At 42.3% G+C, this 23,449-nt stretch overlaps 1 protein-coding gene across 1 annotated transcript in view; it reads left to right on the forward strand.

The window, feature by feature from the left end:
- xpo6 (exportin 6) overlaps positions 1-23,449 on the forward strand; it is a 71,187-nt gene that overhangs the window by 6,407 nt on the left and 41,331 nt on the right. The window contains exons 4-7 of the mRNA XM_055881438.1: positions 1,662-1,859; positions 11,082-11,241; positions 20,054-20,131; positions 20,434-20,947. Coding sequence (XP_055737413.1) covers positions 1,662-1,859; positions 11,082-11,241; positions 20,054-20,131; positions 20,434-20,947 — 950 coding nt within the window. The remainder of the gene's footprint in view (positions 1-1,661; positions 1,860-11,081; positions 11,242-20,053; positions 20,132-20,433; positions 20,948-23,449) is intronic.

Below are 23,449 nucleotides of genomic sequence, written 5' to 3' on the forward strand. Positions count from 1 at the left end.
AATCAAAAGCTGTATCTCGCAATTCTACGTGGTAGCCAGGGCACAAAAACAGCGGCGAAGTGCAGCCTTGCGCTCCACTCTTAATTGTTGTGGAAATTAACCCACTATGCTGTTCACTTTCTGCATGTACGTGATATCGCAGAGTATAACTTTAAATGACACAGCTTTCCCCAGGCCTTTTATATCCTATCGTCTAGTTAGGCTGTAACACAGAAAATATGTTCAGTGTTATCTGCACTGTGATTTAAATTTTGTTAATGTTAAGGATTTCAATTTAGTTTTAACATTTAAACGTTCACACCTCTTATAAAAATGGGTAAGATATATTATAGGGGCTAGGCTAGAGAAACGGACTGCCGGATCATTTTCTTATTAGATAAAACCAAAATTGAGGGCTCTCCACACTTGAAGACTATTTCCATCACTAATGCTTCATGAACTTTGGTATTAGCCTTTTAAAGAGGAACCCTTTTTGTGGATTGGTATGAGTCTGTATCTTGTGGTCAGCCCTGGGGCCTGTGGCAATATAGCTTGAAAATAAGCTGTTGTTTTTGTTCATGATTTCCGAAAGTGTGCCGCCCGCCGTCAATATTAAACATGCCATAATACAGGATTTTCTCTTAACACTGAACAGGTCATAAGAATGTTTTTTCTGAAACTGTGTTATGGGTACCTCTTTGGGTACTAGGGGAGAGCATCTGTAATGGAAGGTTATGTAGGCCTTTGCAATTGTTTCTGTAACCTACAGTATATTATTAAAGGGATACTTTTAGATTTTGGCCTTTTATCTACTTCCCCAGAGTCTGATGAACTCATTGATACCATTTTTTTGAAGAAAGTTAGATGTAGTTTCACGAGCCAATGCTGACTCTGGGGAAGTAGATAAAGGGCCTCACTGCCAAAATCCATAAATTTATATAAATTTTTTCTCACTGTGATTTATAATTATGAACATCACTAAAAGCCCAAAGATATAAGCTGTCCTCCATAACGGTTCATAAGTGTTATTAAGCTTCATAGCATGTGTCATAACTTGTCAAATATATATTATGACAATATCATTACTTGTGTATGTGACTTTGGGTGTCTTGAAAAGCACTTAAAATTAAATGTATTATTATAATGCAGTAAGTGCATATATTCATGCATTGTGACATATTGCGATATTCTTAGTCTTATGACACCTGATTATAACGGCTGCATGATAGCGTCAAGAGTACTTCCATGGCACATGTAAAAACTGTCAGAAAACGTGTTGGACAGCTCATAATGTTGCAACATTTTAGGATTTTAGGATCGTGTTACGATGCAGAACAGTAATTACTGGCTAAACCTACCCCAGGGGTCTCACAATGTACACCTTTTCCAAATATGATCTGTTAAAATGAGAATTTCCCTCAACCCATAGTCATTTTATAACCCTCGTTATTGTTAACACATTGATATTAGACATGTACCCAACCTAGTGGTGTGTTGCTGATGACTGGAATGACTATGCAATAGCAAGAGAAGACACCCTGTACTTTGAGTCTCAGCTATCACATTATAGGCCTAATTATGGTTATGATCATGATAAGTTATAAGTGTTTGGCTAGTTCAAATAAGGTTATGCAAAGTGGTAGTCATAACACCTGAAAATCTGCCCATTGTTGCCTTTTCAGAACCTGGTCAATAAGATGTGGCTGGGAGTAGCCTCACAGGACAAAATGGAGATCCGTAGCTGCCTGCCCAAGCTGTTGCTGGCCCAGCACAAAGCTATGCCCTTCTTCATACGCAACAAACTCTGTAAAGTCATAGTGGATATTGGTCGCCAGGACTGGCCCATGTTCTACCATGATTTCTTCACCAACACCCTTCAGGTGAGCCCTGCTAAAATTGTGTTAAATATGTTATGTTTGCTTTGCACATGTACCAAACGGTAATGTTTTATTTGATTAGTGCCTCACAAATGGTTCATAGAGGTTCAACTAACTCTCCACTAGCCCTAAACCTAACTGAAGTTGTTGCATCTCAGGGAGGAATAGGCGGTCCCCCAGGTTTTCTGAGCAATAAAATCAACTCAAAGTTGAGTGGATAAACATTAAGAAAAACTTCCTAATATTGAGCTGCAACCCCCCTTCACAACAGCCTCAATTTGTCAGTGCATGCACTCTACAAGGTGTCAAGCGTTCCATAGGGATGCTGGCCCATGTTTACTCCAATGCTTTCCACAGTTGTGTCAAGTTGGCTGGATGTTCTTTGGGTGGTGGACTATTCTTGATAAACTGTTGAGTGTGAAAAACCCAGCAGCATCGCAGCTCTTTACACAAATCGGTGCCCCTTGCACCTACTACAATACCCTGTTCAAAGGCACTTCAAACTTTTGTCTTGACCATTCACCCTCTGAATGGCACACATACACAATCCATGTCTCAAGGCTTAAAAATCCTTCTTCAACCTGTCTCCTCCCCTTCACCTACAATGATTTGAAGTAGATTTAACAAGTGACATCAATAAGGGATCATATCTTTCACCTGGATTCACCTGGTCAGTCTATGTCATGGAAAGAGCAGGTGTTCTTAAAGTTTTGTACTCTCAGGGTATCCGTTTGGGCCTTGTGGTCAATTTGCAATGTACACATTTTTTATGTTCCGGCCCCCCGACCATCCGCTCTAGCAAAGAAAAGCCTCATGGCTGAATGTAATTGTGACCACTGGAATAGGGGGAACTCTTGGTCACAATTAACAACTTCATACTTTGTTTATCTAAATATTAAAATCATGATGTTTAGGCCGTCAATGGCCTTCATTGGAATGTTGTTGCATATCAACACGTACATTTAGGTCAATGAGAAATACGTGCACCCAGGCTGTCCGGAAGGCCAAAATTAGATACTTTAAGGAGCGGTTCTCTCTGTGGGTCTAACCCCAAGAAGGTCTGGATAATGATTAAAGACCTGGAGAATAAACCCTCCTCCTCACAGCTGCCCATGTCCCTTAACGTTGATGATGTGGTTGTTACTGACAAGAAGCACATGGCTGAGCTCTTGTATCACCACTTCATTAAGTCAGGATTCCCATATGACTCAGCCATGCCTCCCTGCGCGTCCAACATTTCCTTATCTCCCACCCCTTCTAATGTGACAAGCCCCGATGCTCCTCCCTATTTTTCCTCCGCTAAAAAGTTTCTCCCTGCAGGCGGTCACTGAATCCGAGGTGCTAAAGGAGCTCCTTAAACTTGACCCAAATAAAACATCTGGGTCAGATGGTTTAGTCCCTTTATTCTTTAAGGTTGCTGCCCCGATCATCGCCAAGCCTATCCCTAAACTTTTTTAACCTGCCTCTCCTTTCTGGGGAGGTTCCCATTGCTTGGAAGGCAGCCACGGTTTGTCCTTTATTTAAAGGGGGAAATCAAGCTGATCTTAACTGTTATAGGCTTATTTCCATTTTGCTCTGTATATCGAAAGTGTTGAAAGACTTGTCAATAATGAACTGACTGGCTTTCTTGATTTTTCACTATGGTATGGTACTGACTGGCTTTTCTATATTTTTCACTATGGTATGCAATCTGGTTTCCGCTCAGGTTATGGATGTGTCATTGCAACCTTAAAGGTCCTCAATGATGTCACCATTGCCATTGATTCTAAGCAATGTTGTGCTGTTATTTTTATTGACTTGGCCAACGCTTTTGATACGGTAAACTATTCCATTCTTATGGGCAGGCTAAGTAGTATTGGTGTTTCTGAGGGCTCTTTGGCATGGTTTGCTAACTACCTCTCAAAGAGTGCAGTGTATAAAGTCAGAAAATCTGCTTTCTCAGCCACTGCCTGTCACCAGGGGAGTACCCCAAGGCTCAATCCTAGGCCCCACACTATTCTCAATTTACATCAACAACATAGCTCAAGCAGTAGGAAGCGCTCTTATCCATTTATATTGCAGATGATAGTCATATACTCAACTGGCCCCTCCCCGGATTTTGTGTTAAACGCTCTACAACAAAGCTTTCTTAGTGTCCAACACGCTTTCTCTGCCTTTAACATTGTTCTGAACACCTCCAAAACAAAGGTCATGTGGTTTGGTAAGAATGCCCCTCACCCCACCAGTGTGATTACTAACTCGTGAGGGTTTAGAGCTTGAGGTAGTCACTTAACACAAGTACTAGGGAGTATGGCTGGACGGTATACTGTCCTTCTCTCAGCACATATCAAAGCTGCAGGCTAAAGTTAAATCTAGACTTGGTTTCCTCTATCGTAATAGCTCCTCTATCACCCCACCTGCCAAACTAACTCACATTCTGTTAAAGGTCCCCAAAGCACACACATTCCTGGGTCACTCGTCTTTTTAGTTCGCTGCAGCTAGCGACTGGAAAGAGCTGCAACAAACACTTACACTGGACAGTTTTATCTCAATCTCTTCAAAGACTCAATCATGGACACTCTTACTGACAGTTGTGGCTGCTTTGCGTGATGTATTGTGATCTACATTCTTGCCCTTTGTGCTGCTGTCTGAGCCCAACAATGTTTGTACCCTGTTTTGTGCTGCATCCATGTTGTGCTGCTGTCATGTGTTGCTACCATGCTGTGTTGTCGTCTTAGGTCTCACTTTATGTACTGTTGTCTCGTCGTGATGTGTGCTTTGCCTTTTGGTAGACCGTCATTATAAATAAGAATTTGACATGCCTTGTTCAATAAAATTACATTTAAAAAATCAAGTACCACTTGATTTATTATTTAGGTTTGTACGCCTTTTATAGGGGGCTACCTAAATAAAGTCTTGCCCAAACAACATTACAATAAAGAAATGAAAAAACAGAAAAACCGACAAAGACAAACAGAAGGCAAATAAAGTGATACAGGCCTGTCAGTTGATACATTAGTCTTCATATGGTCACCCTGCTAGCATTTTAAAAGCATAGGTCACCGCTATATCTGTATCTCTCAACACTTTTAGCATCTGCAAATTGTGCATGGAGAGCACTTGGCTGCAATCCACGATTTCATTAATTTGCTTGACAGGCTAAAAATGTATTTCTGGTTAACAATTAATTATCTTACTGTAATAGTTTTCGAATAAAATGGTCTAAAAATAAATCAGGCTAGGTCTGATTTAGGCTAGGTCTACTATATTTATTTATTCATCAACTTTCCTAATATTAAACACTGCGTATCTTTACTACAGGAGTATAGCCTACCTGGCTGGCATGAAAATGAACCACGGGAAAAGCGTCCTCCATTCGCTTTTTAAGTGCATAGACAACATGTATTTTTTTCCTGCTGCCCCTGTTTCGAGACAGGTGCATGAGAATGGTCCATTCTAAATCAAAACAGATTTCTCACATATTTATTATATTTAAAGACCAGATTAAATCAAGAATAATCTGATGGGTGACAATATTAGCACTTGTGAATGATGCCCAGCATAAGGTAAGAAACAATGCCTTTTTTTGACTTTTTTGAATCAGTCGCACACCTCATTTAGCCTAGCCCCATAGGCCTATATGTTTTGATAATGTTTGTATCACAACTAAAGTGGACAAATTAAGCACATGAATCTGCTTTACAAGTTGTGTAGAGCCAAACTGACATACATAAGCAGTGTGTGCGTTTCAAGTTTGGTGAAGATTCACCATTGGTGAAGTTTCACCATAAAAATGCACATGTTATAATAAAAAATGTTCCTTTATAATAAAAGCATTACATGCATAGTCACATTTGCAGTCACTTTTGATAATGGTGTTTTCCTGTGAATGGAAAATTTGCGCTTATAGCCTACTGCCATGTGCGCATTGCTGCTCTTATGAAGAAATAGCCTAATCGTTTAGCAACGTTTTAAGCTAAACGTTCTGATCTGTTGCGTCAGTCACATTGCGTAAAAAAGTTGTTTTGTATTAATTTGAGAGCTATCGTCCGAGACGGTTAGTAATATTTATTTCAATATTTATTTCGCCGCAGTTGCGGTGTCGATGTGTCTGTCTTCACCTGTATCCAGTTGTGCAATTACTTAAGTAAAAATACTTTTCTGGGGGTATCTATACTTTACCAAAAATAATTTTGGACTACTTTTACTTCACTACATTCCTAAAGAATATAATGTACTTTTTACTCCATATAGTTTCCCTGACACAAAGTACTCGTTACATTTTTATGCTTAGCAGGACAGGAAAATGGTCAAATTCAAGAGAATATGTGGTCATCCCTAGTGCCTCTGATCTAGTGGACTCACTGAACACAAATGCTTAATTGTTGGAGTGTGCCCCTGGATATCTGTACATTTTTTAAACAAGAAAATAGCGCCTTCCGCATCGCTTAATATGGAATTTGATACGTAAGTATATTTTAGAAATTACATTTACTTTTGATACTTAAGTATATTTAGAACCAAATACTTTTACTTTTCCCCCAATTTTTTTAACCTTGTTTTCACCCCAATTTCGTGTTATCCAATTGCTAGTTAGTCTTCTCTCATCGCTGCAACTCCCGTACGGACTCGGGAGAGCGGAGGTCGGGAGCTGTGCCTCCTCCGAAACCCAACCGCGCTGCTTCTTGACACAATGCCCACTTAACCCAGAAGCCAGCCACACCAATGTGTCGGAGGAACGCCTGGCAACCGTGTCTGCGTGCACTGCGCCCAGCACGCCACAGAAGTCACTAGTACGCGATGGGACTAGGACATCCCTGCGGGCCAAACCCTCCCCTAACCCGGATGACGCTGGGCCAATTGTGCGCTACTCAAGTATCACAATTGGGTGCTTTTTCCACCACTGCTTGTAGCCTGTGAGGAAAAACCTGTTCACGTGATGGAGAGCCATGTGAGTGAGAGGTGCTTTGGAGCATGCAGGAAGGAACAACGCAGTAATCCGGGCCAAGGGCACAATAGCCAAGGCATTGATTGTTTTTCTTTTTTTTAAGGTGCATTATGGCCACACAAAGGGGATGCCACAGTGAAATTCAAGACCTTGTCAAATTGTGAATGAGAGACTGATGGTGTGAGCAGAGCTTATGCCTTTCAAGCAACTTTGAAAAAAATCTAAACGTTTGCTATTCAGAGTATGCTATTAATTTCTTCTGAAAAATACCAAATTTTCTTATCATGCTTCTTTAGACCTCTCTAAAATAATGGATTTATTGTGAAGGTGTAGGCTATTTGTTTTGGATTTATTGGATTTATTAGACTTTTTAAAATGTAGATGTTCCAAAAGTCTGCATCGGGGGCTTGTAGGCTACGTGTGGAAGCCAGGAGATGTAAAATGTTTGTTCATGAACGGTCAATTAACGTGAGACCGACAGTTATTTGCTTGACAATCACCGGCTGACGGAATTTCATGACCACCACAGCCCTAGTTCAGAACGCTTTTTGTTATTGGTCTATTAACTAATTCAGGTGACGTCACCAGGCAAGCCGAAACTCCACCCATGCGAAGTCTGCTGATTTAGAAGGTCCTGTGAAGATTGTATTTTCAACCAGCAACTGTCAGGAAATAATCATTCTATATATTTTTCACACTTTTACAGTGTTAGTTTCATCAACTGTTGTACAATATCTAAAACACAGGATAAAACTGAATTTTGACTGCTCCGGGCCTTAAACATTTGCATTGGAAGCCTTTATTATAGGTTATCATCCCCATGTCATAATCCAGTCCGACACAAACACTATGTACAGTTGCAGTACAGTGCTGAGTACAGTGCTGAGAAGGTTTGTGAACCCTTGAGCGTTTTCTGTATTTCTGCATAAATTTGACCTAAGATGTGATCAGATCTTCGAAACAAGATGTTTTGTTGTAACCTCTGTAATCTTATCACTCATCATGATTCTTGATTTTCTTGATCATGGCATTATCAGGATTAATTTAGGAGAAACGTCTTCTATTCTTACAAGGGACTCAAATGAAGCAGATGCTAAGCTACAGGACTTTTTTGCTAGCACAGACTGGAATATGTTCCGGGATTCTTCCTATGGCATTGAGGATTACTCCACATCAGTCATTGGCTATATCAATAAGTGCATTGTTGACGTCCCCACAGTGACCGTACGTACATACCCCAACCAGAAGCCATGAATTACAGGCAACATCCGCACTGAGCTAAATGCTAGAGCTGCCGCTTTTAAGGAGCGGGACTCTAACCCGGAATCTTATAAGAAATCCCGCTATGCCCTCCTACGAACCATCAAACAGGCAAGGTGCCAATACAGGACTAAGATTGAATTGCACTACACCGGCTCCGACGCTCATCGGATGTGGCAGGGCTTGCAAACCATTAGACTACAAAGGGAAGCACAGCCGAGAGCTGCCCAGTGCCACGAGCCTACCAAACAAGCTAAACTACGTCTATGCTCGCTTCGAGGCAAATAACACAGAAACATGCATGAGTGCACCAGCTGTTCCGGACGACTCTGTGATTACGCTCTCCGCAGCCGATGTAAGACCTTAAAACAGGTCAACATTCACAAGGCCTTGGGGCCTCCCGGGTGGCGCAGTGGTCTAGGGCACTGCATCGCAGTGCTAACTGCGCCACCAGAGTCTCTGGGTTCGCGCCCAGGCTCTGTCGCAGCCGGCCGCGACCGGGAGGTCCGTGGGGCGACGCACAATTGGCATAGCGTCGTCCGGGGTAGGGAGGGTTTGGCCGGTAGGGATATCCTTGTCTCATCGCGCTCCAGCGACTCCTGTGGCGGGCCGGGCGCAGTGCGCGCCAGCCAAGGGGGCCAGGTACACGGTGTTTCCTCCGACACATTGGTGCGGCTGGCTTCCGGGTTGGAGGCGCGCTGTGTTAAGAAGCAGTACGGCTGGTTGGGATGTGCTTCGGAGGACGCATGGCTTTCGACCTTCGTCTCTCCCGAGCCCGTACGGGAGTTGTAGCGATGAGACAAGGTAGTAATTACTAGCGATTGGATACCACGAAAAATGGGAGAAAATGGGATAAAAAAAATAATAATAAAAAAAAAAAAAACATTCACAAGGCCACTGGGCCAGACAGATTACCAGGACGTGTATTGCGAGCATGCGCTGACCAACTGGCAAGTGTCTTCACTGACATTTTCAATCTCTCCCTGTCCGATTCTGTAATACCAACATGTTTTAAGCAGACCACCATAGTCCCTGTGCCCAAGAACACTAAAGTAACCTGCATAACCCATAGCACTCACATCTGTAGCCATGAAGTGCTTTGAAAGGCTGGTCATGGCTCACATCAACACCATTATCCCAGAAACCCTAGACCCATTCCAATTTGCATACCGCCCTAACAGATCCACAGATGATGCAATCTCTATTGCACTCCACACCGCCCTTTCCCACCTGGACAAAAGGAACATCTTTGTGAGAATGCTATTCATTGACTACTGCTCAGCGTTCAACACCATAGTGCCCTCCAAAGCTCATCACTAAGCTAAGGACCCTGGGACTAAACACCTCCCTCTGCAACTGGATCTTGGACTTCCTGGCTGCCTTCAGGTGGTAAGGGTAGTTGACTACACATCCTCAACACGGGGGCCCCTCAGGGGTGCGTGCTCAGTCCCCTCCTGTACTCCCTGTTCACTCATGACTGCACGGCCAGGCACTACTCCAACACCCTTATTACGTTTGCAGATGACACAACAGTGGTAGGCCTGATCACCGACAACAACGAAGACCACCTATAGGGGGGTCAGAGACCTGGCCGTGTGGTGCCAGGACAGCAACCTCTCCCTCAATGTGATTAAGACAAAGGAGATGATTGTGGACTACAGGAAATGGAGGACCGAGCACGCCCCCATTGACGGGGCAGCAGTGGAGTAGGTTGAGACGTTCAAGTTCCTTGGTGTCCACATCGCCAACAAACTGACATGGTCCAAGCACACCAAGACAGTCGTAAAGAGGGCACGACAAAACCTATTCCCCTCAGGAGACTGAAAAGATTTGGCATGGGTCCTCAGATCCTCAAACGCTTCTACAGCAGCACCATCGAGAGTATCCTGACTGGTGGCATCACTGCCTGGTATGGCAACTGCTCAGCCTCCAACCGCAAGGCACTACAGAGGGTAGTGTGTACGGCCCAGTACATCACCAGGGCCAAGCTTCCTGCCATCCAGGACCTCTATACCAGGCGGTGTCAGAGGAATGCCCTACAAATTGACAAGGACTCCAGCTACCCTAGTCATAGACCGTTCTCTCTGCTACCGCACGGCAAGCGGTACCGGAGCACCAAGTCTAGGTCCAAGAGTCATACATCCACAGGTACACCTCCAATTGACTCAAATTATGGCAATTAGCCTGTCGGAAGCTTCTAAAGCCATGGCATCGTTTTCTGGAATTTTCCAAGCTGTTTAAAGGCGCAGTCAACTAAGTGTATGTAAACTTCTGACCCACTGGAATTGTGATACAGTGAATTATAAGCGAAATCTGTCTCTAAACAATTGTTGGAAAAATTACTCTTCATGCCTAAAGTAGATGTCCTAACCGACTTGTGTAGAGTATATTGCTCTTCAATAAGTATATTTATTGGGCGTTTTAGCAAATGCATGCAAACATATGTACAATTTAGACATACTAACAGTAACACGATAAATGAACATACACAAGGTACAGTATTGAGGTATGCCATTTCAAAAATAAAAGATTTTCCATGTGACAGTCAGAATCAGATTGATGTACATTTAATGTACATTTAGTTGCTTATATTTTTTGTTCAAAAGTGAGGCCACCATTTCTTTGTCTCTGGACAGGTGCACTGATTGGTTTGATTCAAATAATGTTGGTGTGTGTGCACGTTTTGTTTTTGCTGTGATCTTGTGTATAATTCGTAATTCTACTTTAGGAAAAAAAACGTTTAACCTTTTTTTAACTAGGCAAGTCGGTTAACAAATTCTTATTTACAATGACGGCCTACCCCGGCCAGACCCTAACGACGCTGGGCTAATTGTGCTCCGGCCTATGGGACTCCAAATCACGACCAGTTGTGGTACAGCCTGGAATCGAACCAGGGTCTGTAGTGACGCCTCTAGCACTGAGATGCAGTGCCTTAGGCCGCTGTGCCACTCGGGAGCCCAAAAGAAAAGGCTGCGGAATGCACTTTTCCTGTGATGTTAGCACAAATTGATGTGTGTGTTCTGTGTGCGTTACTGCAGCTGATCCAGTCTCCTACCATGGCCTCGCTGGGACTGGTTTTGCTCAAGACCACATCCGAGGAGCTGGCGTGCCCACGGGAGGATTTGAGCGTGGCACGGAAGGATGAGCTGCGCAAACTGTTGCTGGAGCAGGTCCCCACAGTGCTGGGATTACTGACAGGTGAGCAACTTCGCCCATTCATTACAATGGGATGTTGGGAGGTGAAACACTGGCCGTTACCCAAGCGGAGCGGTTCGTGGTGTTCATGCACGTTAGCACTGCTTGGATAGCAAAAGTTGAGAAATTCAACTAAGCTGCACTTACGTTAGTCAGCCAAAATTTAGTAGGGTGTACCATGGCTAAAGCAGTCTGGCTTGCTCTGTAAAACTTGCGCAGCACATGGATTTTTTTGGGGGGTGCATTATGGCCACGGAGGGGATGCCGCTGTGAAATTATCAAGTGCTTCTCAAATTGTGAATGAGAGACTATTGGAGTGTGTATTGCCTGCGCAAAAAACCAAGCAGAGCTCATGCCTTTTCAAGCGACTTTAAAAAAAAAATCATCAGTCTCGTAATGCAGCCTTACAATGTATTAAAAATCTAAACGTATAGCCCAACATTTGTAGAACTAAAGTTACATTAATAACTCTAAATTAAGCATATAGGAGGCCCTATTTCTTTGTTAACCGCTCTACACAGAATAGCATGTGCGCACTCCCTCAAATCGTTTGAAGAAAATATTTATATTTTATTCAGCTTTGTTCAATTGTATTCTTCATACTATAAAATAATTTTACATAATGCCACGGAATTATAAGGAAATGTTGTCTGCTAAATAAACAAATGTAGCCCACAGCCATTTGGCATAGCCACATCAGCACCTAACATAAGGACAAATCAGAGAATGCTATTAATTTCTTTTGAAGAATACATTTTCTTCATACCATGCTTCTTTAGACCTGTCTAAAATAAATAATGGATTTATTGTGAAGGTGTAGGATATTTTACATGGATTTATTAGACTTTTTAAAAAGTAGATGTTCCAAAGTGTGCATCAGGGGCTTGTAGGCTATGTGTGGAAGCCAGGAGATGCTCAATGATTGTTAATTAACGGTCAATTACCGTGAGACCGACAGTTATTTGCTTGACAATCACCGGCAGACTAAATTTCGTGACCGCCACAGCCCAAGTGCTGACTGAACACATTTGTCCAAGAGGAAGATGAGTTCTTGCTGGCTAAGTGTTGACACCTCAGTCAGTTCCCATGACATTTGAACTTCTTCTTTTTTTCTTCACAGTGCAGTGCATTTCAAATGCTCCTTGCTTGATGTGATGCGTGCCGATACAGAATCCTTTGGTTCTATCAATAGCATGCTTCCAGTTACAGTACCTTCAGAAACTATTCACAAACCTTTACTTTTTCCACATTTGTTACAGCCTGAATTTAAAATATATTAAATGTAGATCTTTTTCTTTGGTCACTGGCACAATACCCCATTACGATTATTCTTCTAAACACAATACCCCATTATGTCAAAGTGGGATTATGTTTTTCAATTTTTTTTAACAAATTCATTAAAAATGAAAAGCTTAAATGTCTTCAGTCTAATTATTCAACAACTTTTGTTATGGCAAGCCTAAATAAGTTTAGGAGTAAAAATGTGTTTAACAAGTCACATAATAAATTAAACAGATTCAACCACAAAGACCGGGGAGGTTTTCCAATGCCTCGCATTGCCCTACTTTGGGCACCTATTGGTAGATGGGGGGAAAAAAGCAGGCATTGAATAGCCCTTTGAGCATGGTGGAATTATTTATTATACTTGGGATGGTGTATAAATACACCCAGTCACTACAAAGATACATAACTCAGTTGATGGAGAGAAGGAAACCACGTGTGGATTTCACCATAAGAGCAATGGTGACTTTAAAACAGTTAGTTTAAAGGCTGTAATAAATAAATCAACAACTTTAGTTACTTCACAATAGTAACTTAATTGACAGAAAGAAGTGAAAGAAGGAAGCCTGTCAATAATAAAAATATTCCAAAACATGCATCCTGTTCGCAACAGTAACACTGCAAAAAATGTGGCAAAGTAATTTACTTTTTGTCCTGAATACATTTTATGTTTGTGGAAAATCTAATACAACACATTACTGAGTATGACTCTACATAATTGTCATGCATAGTGGTGGCTGCATCATATTATGCAGAGTTTTTCCAGAACAAAAAAGAAACGGAATGGAGCTAAGCACAGACTAAATCCTAGTAGAAAACCTGGTTGTCTCCTTTCCACCAGACACTGGGAGATGAATTCACCTTTCATCAGGATAATAACCTAAAACACAAGGCCAAATCTACACTGGAGTTGTTTACCAAGAAGAAAGTGAATGTTCCTGAGTGGACGAGTTACAGTTTTGAATTATATCTGCTTGAAAATCTATGGCAAGACCTGAAAATGGTTGTCTAGCAATGATTAACAACCAATTTGACAGAGCTTGAAGAATATTGAAAATAATAAATGGGCAAATGTTGCACGATTCAGGTGTGGATAGCTCTTAGACTTACCCAGAAAGACTCACAGCTGTAAATGCTGCTAAAGGTGATTCTAACATTGACCCAGGAAGTTGAATACTTATCTAATCAAGATATATTAGTGTTTTATTTTATAATTTTTTTCTCACAAATGTATTTTGTGTAGATTGTTGACATGAAATGGAATGGCAAAATGAGTTGTGGGGAAGTTGAAGCTCATCTACTGCATTTCTACACAACAAAACAAAACAAAAAACCTCTAATGCTATTTAGAGAACAGCAAAAACAAACAAATGACCCCAGACATTAGTTATCAGCACAATATAAAATGTAAAGGTCTGTGGAAAGGCATATACAACGTCAACCAGTACTAAAACGGATCATAAATTGACTCATTTACTTGTGGAACAGTAAAACGTCAAATGCTGACATCTGTAGCTATTTTTTTCACAATAAGATTGCACCTTTATAATAAAGATTATATGCATCTATAATCGCATTTGCAGACTAATGTAATATAGGCTACGATTCCTAATTTGAGTATATTGCATAGCCATAATTTAGGCTAATAATATAACTCAATCACTGTTAGCAAGACACAGTTGTGAACAATGCGCGTAGGGACAGAGTAGGCCTAATCAGAAACCTTTCTTCTCCTTTCATAGCACGGGAAAAATGTGCCATTTTATAAACCCGAACCAAATGGATCGCTCCGACAGAGTGAATCACGTGGCTATGGCTTGCTATATAAAACAGGCAGACCGGCATCGAGGCATTGTTACTGTTTGATTTGAACATTCGAATGGGCAAAACGGGGGACCTAAGTGACTTTATTAAATGCAATCATCTAGGGCTGCGAAAAGGTGGAGACACAAATTTTACAATGCATCCATCTAACCTGGAGGAGGAAATTATTGTCCGCCCTACGATTGTATATAGAAATACTGCATAGGCCTATTTAACTGCTTTTCACTTGCCGCTGCATATCAACAATCAGCTATTTGGTGGGCTATTTGCCGGGTGCAGTGCCCAAATTGCAAGCTTAAAACAATCCACAGCTAATTTTTTTAAATGTAGCCAAATCATGCTCTCTGGGTAAGTATTTAGAATGATTTATTACTGTATAGGCAAGAGTAATTATATAACTAATTTTGGAAAATTCAATTTCAAATGCCGACATCATATTTAAAGCAATCCGTGCACTGCCTAAACGGCTGACCGGCAAAGCAAACTCTGGAATGGTCTCTGTTCTCTTGTGAGAGAAAGGGGCGCCGGCTGGCAGCTTCTCCCCAATAGATGCTCAGCATTGTCCTAAAGCCAGCCACCCAATATGTTAAACAGCTGTTGCATTTTAAACGGGGATTGGAATGATTTTATTCTACTTTTTTTGTAGCCTTCTACATTTTTGGTCTTGAGCTAGGGTATGGCTGATGCCCCTGAATTCTATGTTTTTTGCCATGACTAATGCCGTGTCTGCTCAAACATATCAAAATCAATGGGCATGTGCCCTGAATTCCCAGTTCTGGTCATTTTCTATTCTACCTTTTTTATTTGATTATTAGTTCTCAACGGTATTCTAAAAATATATATACAGCTCTGGGAAAAATTGAGACCACTGCAAAATGATCAGTTTCTCTGGTTTTACTATTTACAGGTATGTGTTTGGGTAAAATGAAAATTTTTGTTTTATTCTATAAACTACTGACAACATTTATATGTAATATTTTAGTGATGCACCGATATGATATTTTTAGCTGATACCGATATCCGATATTTCCCTTGCCAAAAAACCTGATACCGATACTTAAAATTTTAGCGGTCTTTTAAGCATTCTAGTACAGTTAAATGGTTAACACACACATAGACGCAGCGGTTTAAGGCACTGGATCACAGGCGTCTCTACAGTCTTTCATATGTCACAACGATTCATCGATACGTATGCTATGATGCTGGGAAAGTTGTCTGGCGCACCTACAGTGCTGGTCATAAAAAAAGCTAGCTAGCTCATGGAAGCAAACAATGTTCTTCCCCAGAAACATAGCAAAATGACAATCTGTTTCAGTAGCTATCGTTAGCTAGCTAACTATATAGCTAGGTGTCATCTAAAATAGCCCTAATTTATAAGACCGTACTATTTTGATTAATGGTGGTCAGACCCATCTATGTGAAGCTAGCCACAATAAGAAGCAGCCACAATAGTGCACTTTGCGGTTAGCCTTCAAAATAAAAGTATGTCATTGACGGTGAGGCAAATTAATACAAATAGTAGAATTAGGCCATAATTGAATATATAATGCTAAACAAGGTTGGAATGTTATATAAAATCAACAAAAGACTAATTTGTTAATTTGACAATCTGAAAGCACACTGATGTATTATACTTTAGAATTGCATTTGAGGCATACTTATTTCACTGTACAGCCTTACCTATGGATTGTGGATCAATGACATGGGGTATCAGTCTACTCGGTGACGCCCAGAGAACATAAGCATCGTAGCTCTAATTGCGGGACTCTGAAACAACTGTTTATTAAGCCACATTTATTGTCAACCTATGTGTATTGAACACTATTCCCGAGGGAAAACAATACTGCGTGGATGTTTTGGAGTCTAACTCTGAGGAGGACGTTGGGAAAAGATATATTGGGTATTGAGTAGACTGTTACCCCATTTCATTGATTACCCCAATCCTTAGGTAAAGCTGTACAGTGCAATATGATTGTCAATACACGCAATAGGCTGACTGGGGAGGTGATGTCACAGTCCCCCGATAAGAGCTACAACGCTAATATTTGCATAAACTCTTCACAGTGGTGTTCTGTGGGTGTCACCGAGTAGACTTGATACCCCATTTCATTGCTTCACATTCCAACCTTGTTTAAAATGATCTAGTCTTAATATGGCATCATTCCACCAATTGTAACCTTCTGCATCACTTTCAAAGAGATACTTTTATTCTGAAGGTGAAGCGCAAATTCCACTATTGTGCCTAATCCTTATTGTGGCTAGCTTCACAACACCACCCGGTCAGGCATTTTTAGCTAATATCGGCCGATTCCGATATGTTCACCGATATATCGTGCATTCCTAATATCAACTCATTAAAAAAAGAAACGTCCCTTTTTCAGGCCCCTGTCTTTCAAAGATAATTAGTAGAAATTCAAATAACTTAACAGATCTTCATCGTAAAGGATTTAAACACTTTCCCATGCTTGTTCAATGAACCATATACAATTGGAATGGTCGTTAAGACGCTTACAGACTGTAGGCAATTAAGGTCACAGTTATGAAAACTTAGTAGAAAGGCATCTGCAGTGTCCTGACTCTGAAAAACACCAAAAGTAAGATGCCCAGGGTCCCTGCTCATCTTCGTGAACGTGCCTTAGGCATGCTACAAGGAGGCATGAGGACTGCAGATGTGGCCAGGGCAATACATAGCAATGTCTGTACTGTGAGACGCCTAAGACAGCGCTACAGGGAGACAGGACAGAGCGCTGATCGTCTTTGCAGTGGCAGACCATGTGTAACAACACCTGCACAGGATCGGTACATTTGAACATCACACCTGCGGGACAGGTACAGGATGGCAACAACTACTACCCGAGTTACACCAGGAACGCACAATCCCTCCATCAGTGCTCAGACTGTCCGCAATAGGCTGAGAGAGGCTGGACTGAGGACTTGTACGCCTGTTGTGCCTATGGGCACAAACCCACCGTCGCTGGACCAGACAGGACTGGCAAAAAGTGCTCACTGGGGGTGGTGGTCGGATTCGCATTTATCGTCGAAGGAATGAGCGTTACACAGAGGGCTGTACTCTGGAGCGGGATCGATTTGGAGGTGGAGGATCCGTCATGGTCTGGGGAGGTGTCACGGCATCATCGGACTGAGCTTGTTATCATTGCAGGCAATCTCAACGCTATGCGTTACAGGAAAGACATCCTCCTCCCTCATGTGGTACCCTTCCTGCAGGCTCATCCTGACATGACCCTCCAGCATGCCACCAGCCATACTGCTCGTTCTGTGCGTGATTTCCTGCAAGACAGGAATGTCAGTGTTCTGCCATGGCCAGCGAAGAGCCCGGATCTCAATCCCATTGAGCATGTCTGGGACCTGTTGGATCCGAGGGTGAGGGCTAGAGCCATTCCCCCCAGAAATCTCTGTGAACTTGCAGGTGCCTTGGTGGAAGAGTGGGGTAACATCTCACAGCAAGAACTGGCACATCTGGTGTAGTCCATGAGGAGGAGATGCACTGCAGTACTTAATGCAGCTGGTGGCCGCACCACATACTGACTGTTACTTTTGATTTTGTCCCCCTCTTTGTTCAGGGCCACATTATTCAATGTCTTATTCACATGTCTGTGAAACTTCCCTGACAACAGCTCTGTGCTTGTCGTGGCAATTTCCTGTATTACCAAATGAGGAGAGTTACAAACCACACACCAGTCAGAGTTATACTTAAATTTCATCTTTAATAATATGTGAGCTTTACTATAGCCCTTTGACTCTCAGATCAATTCAGTGTCTATAATTAATTCTGAGAGTCCCTACAGTCCAATACAAAGATCTATTATAGCCAAGATACACCCATCTCAACTTACATGACGAACCACAGATCTTAGGAAAACTTCACAAAGGGCCGTTTACTTGAGAAAGGAGTATCCCATTGCTAGATGGCATTAGCTATAAATTATCGTTCAGTTTGGTCTCTAAGACGAGGTTCTAATCTCGTTCCTGGTACTTCATAGTACCAAAACATTACCTCATCCAAGGCATAACTCAATTGTCAACTCTATATTCTCCCATCTCAAGTAAACCCCCTCTTCTCCCCACTCCTCTTTTATAAAAATTCAGAAAACAAAACATATTTTACATAGGTTTAAAGACTAACTTCTTGTGAATCCAACCACTGTCAGATTTTTTTTTTTTTATGCTTTACGGCGAAAGCATACCTTACGACTATTTGAGAACATAGCCCAGCAGACAAATCATTACAAACAGTAACCAGCCAAGTAGAAGAGTTACACAAGTCAAAAAATAGAGATAAAATTAATCCCTTTGATGATCTTCACATGGTTGCACTCAGCAGACATTCATTTACTCAAATGTTCCTTTTGTTCGATAAAGTCTCTTTATATCCAAAAACCTATGTTTTGTTCGCGTGTTTTCTTCAGTAATCCACAGGCTCAAATGCAGTCAAAACAGGCAGACAAAAAATCCAAATTCTATCCGTAAAGTTCATAGAAACATGTCAAACGATGTTTATATTCAAACCTCAGGTTGTTTTTAGCCTAAATAATCGATTAATATTTCAACTGGACAATAACGTCGTCAATATAAAAGGTAAACAAGAAAGGCTATCTCTCGGTCGTGCGCATGAAAAAGCTCTGTGACACTTTAGGGTCCACTCATTCAGACTGCTCTTACTTCCTCATTTTTCAGAATACAAGCCTGAAACAATTTCTAAAGTCTGTTGACATCTAGTGGAAGGCAGAGGAACTGCAATTTGAGTGCTAAGTCAATGGATACTGTAATGGCATTGAATAGAAAACTACAAAACCAGAAAAATAAATACTTCCCGAATGGATTTTTCTCAGGTGTTTGCCTGCCAAATCAGTTCTGTTATACTCACTGACACTATTTTAACAGTTTTGGAAACTTTAGAGTGTTTTCTATCCAAATCTACCAGTTTATATGCATATCATATATTCTGGGCCTGAGAAGCAGGCAGTTTAATTTGGGCATGCTTTTCATCCAAAATTCCAAATGCTGCCACCTACCCTAGAGAAGTTAATCACGCCATCCCTTCACATGGTTTAACAGATACATTCACATATGAAGACAATGTTCCATTCGGACCTCTCCCCTCTCTGGGCCCCAAGTGACTTTTCCCTAGCTGAGAAGGGAAAAGTGCAACTGCCAACAGTATAGTCCAAAAGGAGACATTCTAATGACAAGTATCTCACATAAGCATATTATGAAAATAAAACATCTTATTTATCTAAGTTACCCAACTAATTCTGATTCATCCTCCACACGCTGCTCCGTGAAGCGCAAGAAGTATGAATGCCCTGACTTCTGCAGAGACCGTATCACTGTAAATGCTGCATGGCTAATGCAGACGTCAGATTGACCATGCAGCGCCCAGATGCACAATGCACTTCTCTCTCCAGAATGCACTCTCTCCCGCCAATTTATCCACATTCCTTAACTTCATTGTGTGAACTGTTTGCATTAGACTAACAATCAATTTCAATTCCCTATTACATACTGTATTTGATATCATTCCGCTCTAGTCATTACTATGAGCCCGTTCTCCCCAAATTGTTTGCCACCAACCTGTGATCTTTACTACCCCCCTCTCTTTCTCCCCACATCGCTCCCTCTGTTCTGTATGTTTTAGAGGTGTGATATGCGCACATACATAATAACACTTCTCTACATTTCTACCCTGCAGGTATCCTGGAGACGATTTGGGATAAGCACAGTGTTACGGCTGCCACCCCCCCTCCCTCTCCCACCTCGGGCGAAAGCGGTGAGAATGTGGGCTATAAATCAGGGGGCACATTTAATTCCAGAAAGCTGTTCACACCCTTTACGGATCTGACTAGATTGTATAGACTGGCTGTAAGTAGGTTATGCTACTGCTTTCACCCACCCAGTCATCTTAGATCTACAAGGGGGAGTGAACAATGGGGGAGGAGAGGAGACAACTGTGCTAGGTGTGTTTGTGAAGGTTGTATGACAATGTGTGTGTATATGAGAGAGGGAGCAGGACTGGGAGAGATTATGTTAACCTGGCATCTCATTTGTCTTCGTCCCCCTCCCTTTAAGCAGAGTTGCTGGGCAGTCTATTGCAGGGCACCCAGTACTCCAAGCTGCTATCCCAGCCCATCCCAGCACTGGATGATGACAGTCAACAGTTGTGCTCCCTAGCTCTGGAGTGTCTGGCCCATCTATTCAGCTGGATCCCCCTTTCTACTAGCATCACCCCTTCCCTCCTCGCCTCTATCTTCCACTTTGCCCGTTTTGGCTGTGACCTGCGGGTCAAGCCCAAGACTCCTCCTTCCATCTACTCGTCATGCTCGTCCAATGGCGAGCATGCTCCCCCTGCCAATGGCGGAGGTCGGCCCGGGCATCAGACGGGCGGCGGCGGGCAGGTGGACAGGTCGCGGCTTGGAGTGCTGGCCATGACGTGCATCAACGAGCTGGTGTCCAAGAACTGTGTGCCCCTGGACTTTGAGGAGTACCTACTGAGGATGTTTCAGCAGACCTTCTTCCTGCTACAGAGGCTGACAAGGGAGAACAACGCGCACACCGTCAAGAGCCGGCTGCAGGAGCTGGACGAGAGGTAGGCCCACACATGGAATTAAATAGAACACATACAGTAGACAGTGCCTTCAGAAAGTATTCACACTCTTTTACTTTTTCCACATTTTGTTGTTACAAGGTAGGATTGAAATGGATTTGTCTTTTTTTTTTCAATTATCAACGAAAAATTCTAACATTTGTCAAAAAAATTAGAAACATAACAAATATATATATATACCGGTATATATATTTTTTTTATCAATATATATACACTGCTCAAAAAGGGAACACTAAAGTAACACATCCTAGATCTGAATGAATGAAATATTCTTATTAAATACTTTTTTCTTTACATAGTTGAATGTGCTGACAACAAAATCACACAAAAATGATCAATGGAAATCAAATTTATCAACCCATGGAGGTCTGGATTTGGAGTCACACTCAAAATTAAAGTGGAAAACCACACTACAGGCTGATCCAACTTTGATGTAATGTCCTTAAAACAAGTCAAAATGAGGCTCAGTAGTGTGTGTGGCCTCCATGTGCCTGTATGACCTCCCTACAACGCCTGGGCATGCTCCTGATGAGGTGGCGGATGGTATCCTGAGGGATCTCCTCCCAGACCTGGACTGAAGCATCCGCCAACTCCTGGACAGTCTGTGGTGCAACGTGGCATTGGTGGATGGAGCGAGACATGATGTCCCAGATGTGCTCAATTGGATTCAGGTCTGGGGAACGGGCGGGCCAGTCCATAGCATCAATGCCTTTCTCTTGCAGGAACTGCACTCCAGCCACATGAGGTCTAGCATTGTCTTGCATTAGGAGGAACCCAGGGCCAACCGCACCAGCATATGGTCTCACAAGGGGTCTGAGGATCTCATCTCGGTACCTAATGGCAGTCAGGCTACCTCTGGCAAGCACATGGAGGGCTGTGCGGCCCCCCCAAAGAAATGCCACCCCACACCATGACTGACACACCGCCAAACCGGTCATGCTGGAGGATGTTGCAGGCAGCAGAACGTTCTCCACGGCGTCTCCAGACTCTGTCACGTCTGTCACATGTGCTCAGTGTGAACCTGCTTTCATCTGTGAAGAGCACAGAGCGCCATTGGCGAATTTGCCAATCTTGGTGTTCTCTGGCAAATGCCAAACGTCCTGCACGGTGTTGGGCTGTAAGCACACCCCCCACCTGTGGACGTCGAGCCCTCATACCACCCTCATGGAGTCTGTTTCTGACCGTTTGAGCAGACACATGTACATTTGTGGCCTGCTGGAGGTCATTTTGCAGGGCTCTGGCAGTGCTCCTCCTTGCACAAAGGCGGAGGTAGCGGTCCTGCTGCTGGGTTGTTGCCCTCCTACGGCCTCCTCCACGTCTCCTGATGTACTGGCCTGTCTCCTGGTAGCGCCTCCATGAACTGGACACTACGCTGACAGACACAGCAAACCTTCTTGCCACAGCTCGCATTGATGTGCCATCCTGGATGAACTGCACTATCTGAGCCACTTGTGTGGGTTGTAGACTCCGTCTCATGCTACCACTAGAGTGAGAGCACCGCCAGCATTCAAAAGTGACCAAAACATCAGCCAGGAAGCATAGGAACTGAAGTGGTCTGTGGTCACCACCTGCAGAATCACTCCTTTATTGGGGGTGTCTCGCTAATTGCCTATAATTTCCACCTTTTGTCTATTCCATTTGCACAACAGCATGTGAAATTTATTGTCAATCAGTGTTGCTTCCTAAGTGGACAGTTTGATTTCACAGAAGTGTGATTGACTTGGAGTTACATTGTGTTGCTTAAGTGTTCCCTTTATTTTTTTGAGCAGTGTATATATATATTGATTAAAAAATATATGTATTTAACCCCCTGAGTCAACACATGTTAGAATCACATTTGGCAGTGATTACAGTACTGGTTGATGTTGTATATGCCTTTCCACAGACCTTTACATTTTATATTGTGCAGATAACTAATGTCTGGGGTCATTTGTTTGTTTTTGCTGTTCTCTAAATAGCATTAGAGTTATTTTTAGTTTTTTTTTGTGTAGAAATGCAGTACATGAGCTTCAACTTCCCCACAACCCACTTTGCCATACCATTTCATGTCAACAATCTACACAAGAGTGAGAAAAAAATTATAAAATAAAACACTAATATATCTTGATTAGATAAATATTCAACTTCCTGGGTCAATGTTAGAATTACCTTTTAGCAGCGCTTACAGCTGTGAGTCTTTCTGGGTAAGTCTAAGAGCTTTCCACTCCTGAATTGTTCAACATTTGCCCATTTATTATTTTCAACATTCTTCAAGCTCTGTCAAATTGGTTGTTAATCATTGCTAGACAACCATTTTCAGGTCTTGCCATAGATTTTCAAGCAGATTTAATTCAAAACTGTAACGCGGCCACTCAGGAACATTCACTTTCTTCTTGGTAAACAACTCCAGTGTAGATTTGGCCTTGTGTTTTAGGTTATTGTCCTGATGAAAGATGAATTCATCTCCCAGTGTCTGGTGGAAAGCAGACTGAATCAGGTTTTCCT

Source organism: Salvelinus fontinalis, chromosome 2 (assembly GCF_029448725.1).
Source record: "Salvelinus fontinalis isolate EN_2023a chromosome 2, ASM2944872v1, whole genome shotgun sequence".
NCBI classification, from domain to species: Eukaryota; Metazoa; Chordata; class Actinopteri; order Salmoniformes; family Salmonidae; genus Salvelinus; species Salvelinus fontinalis.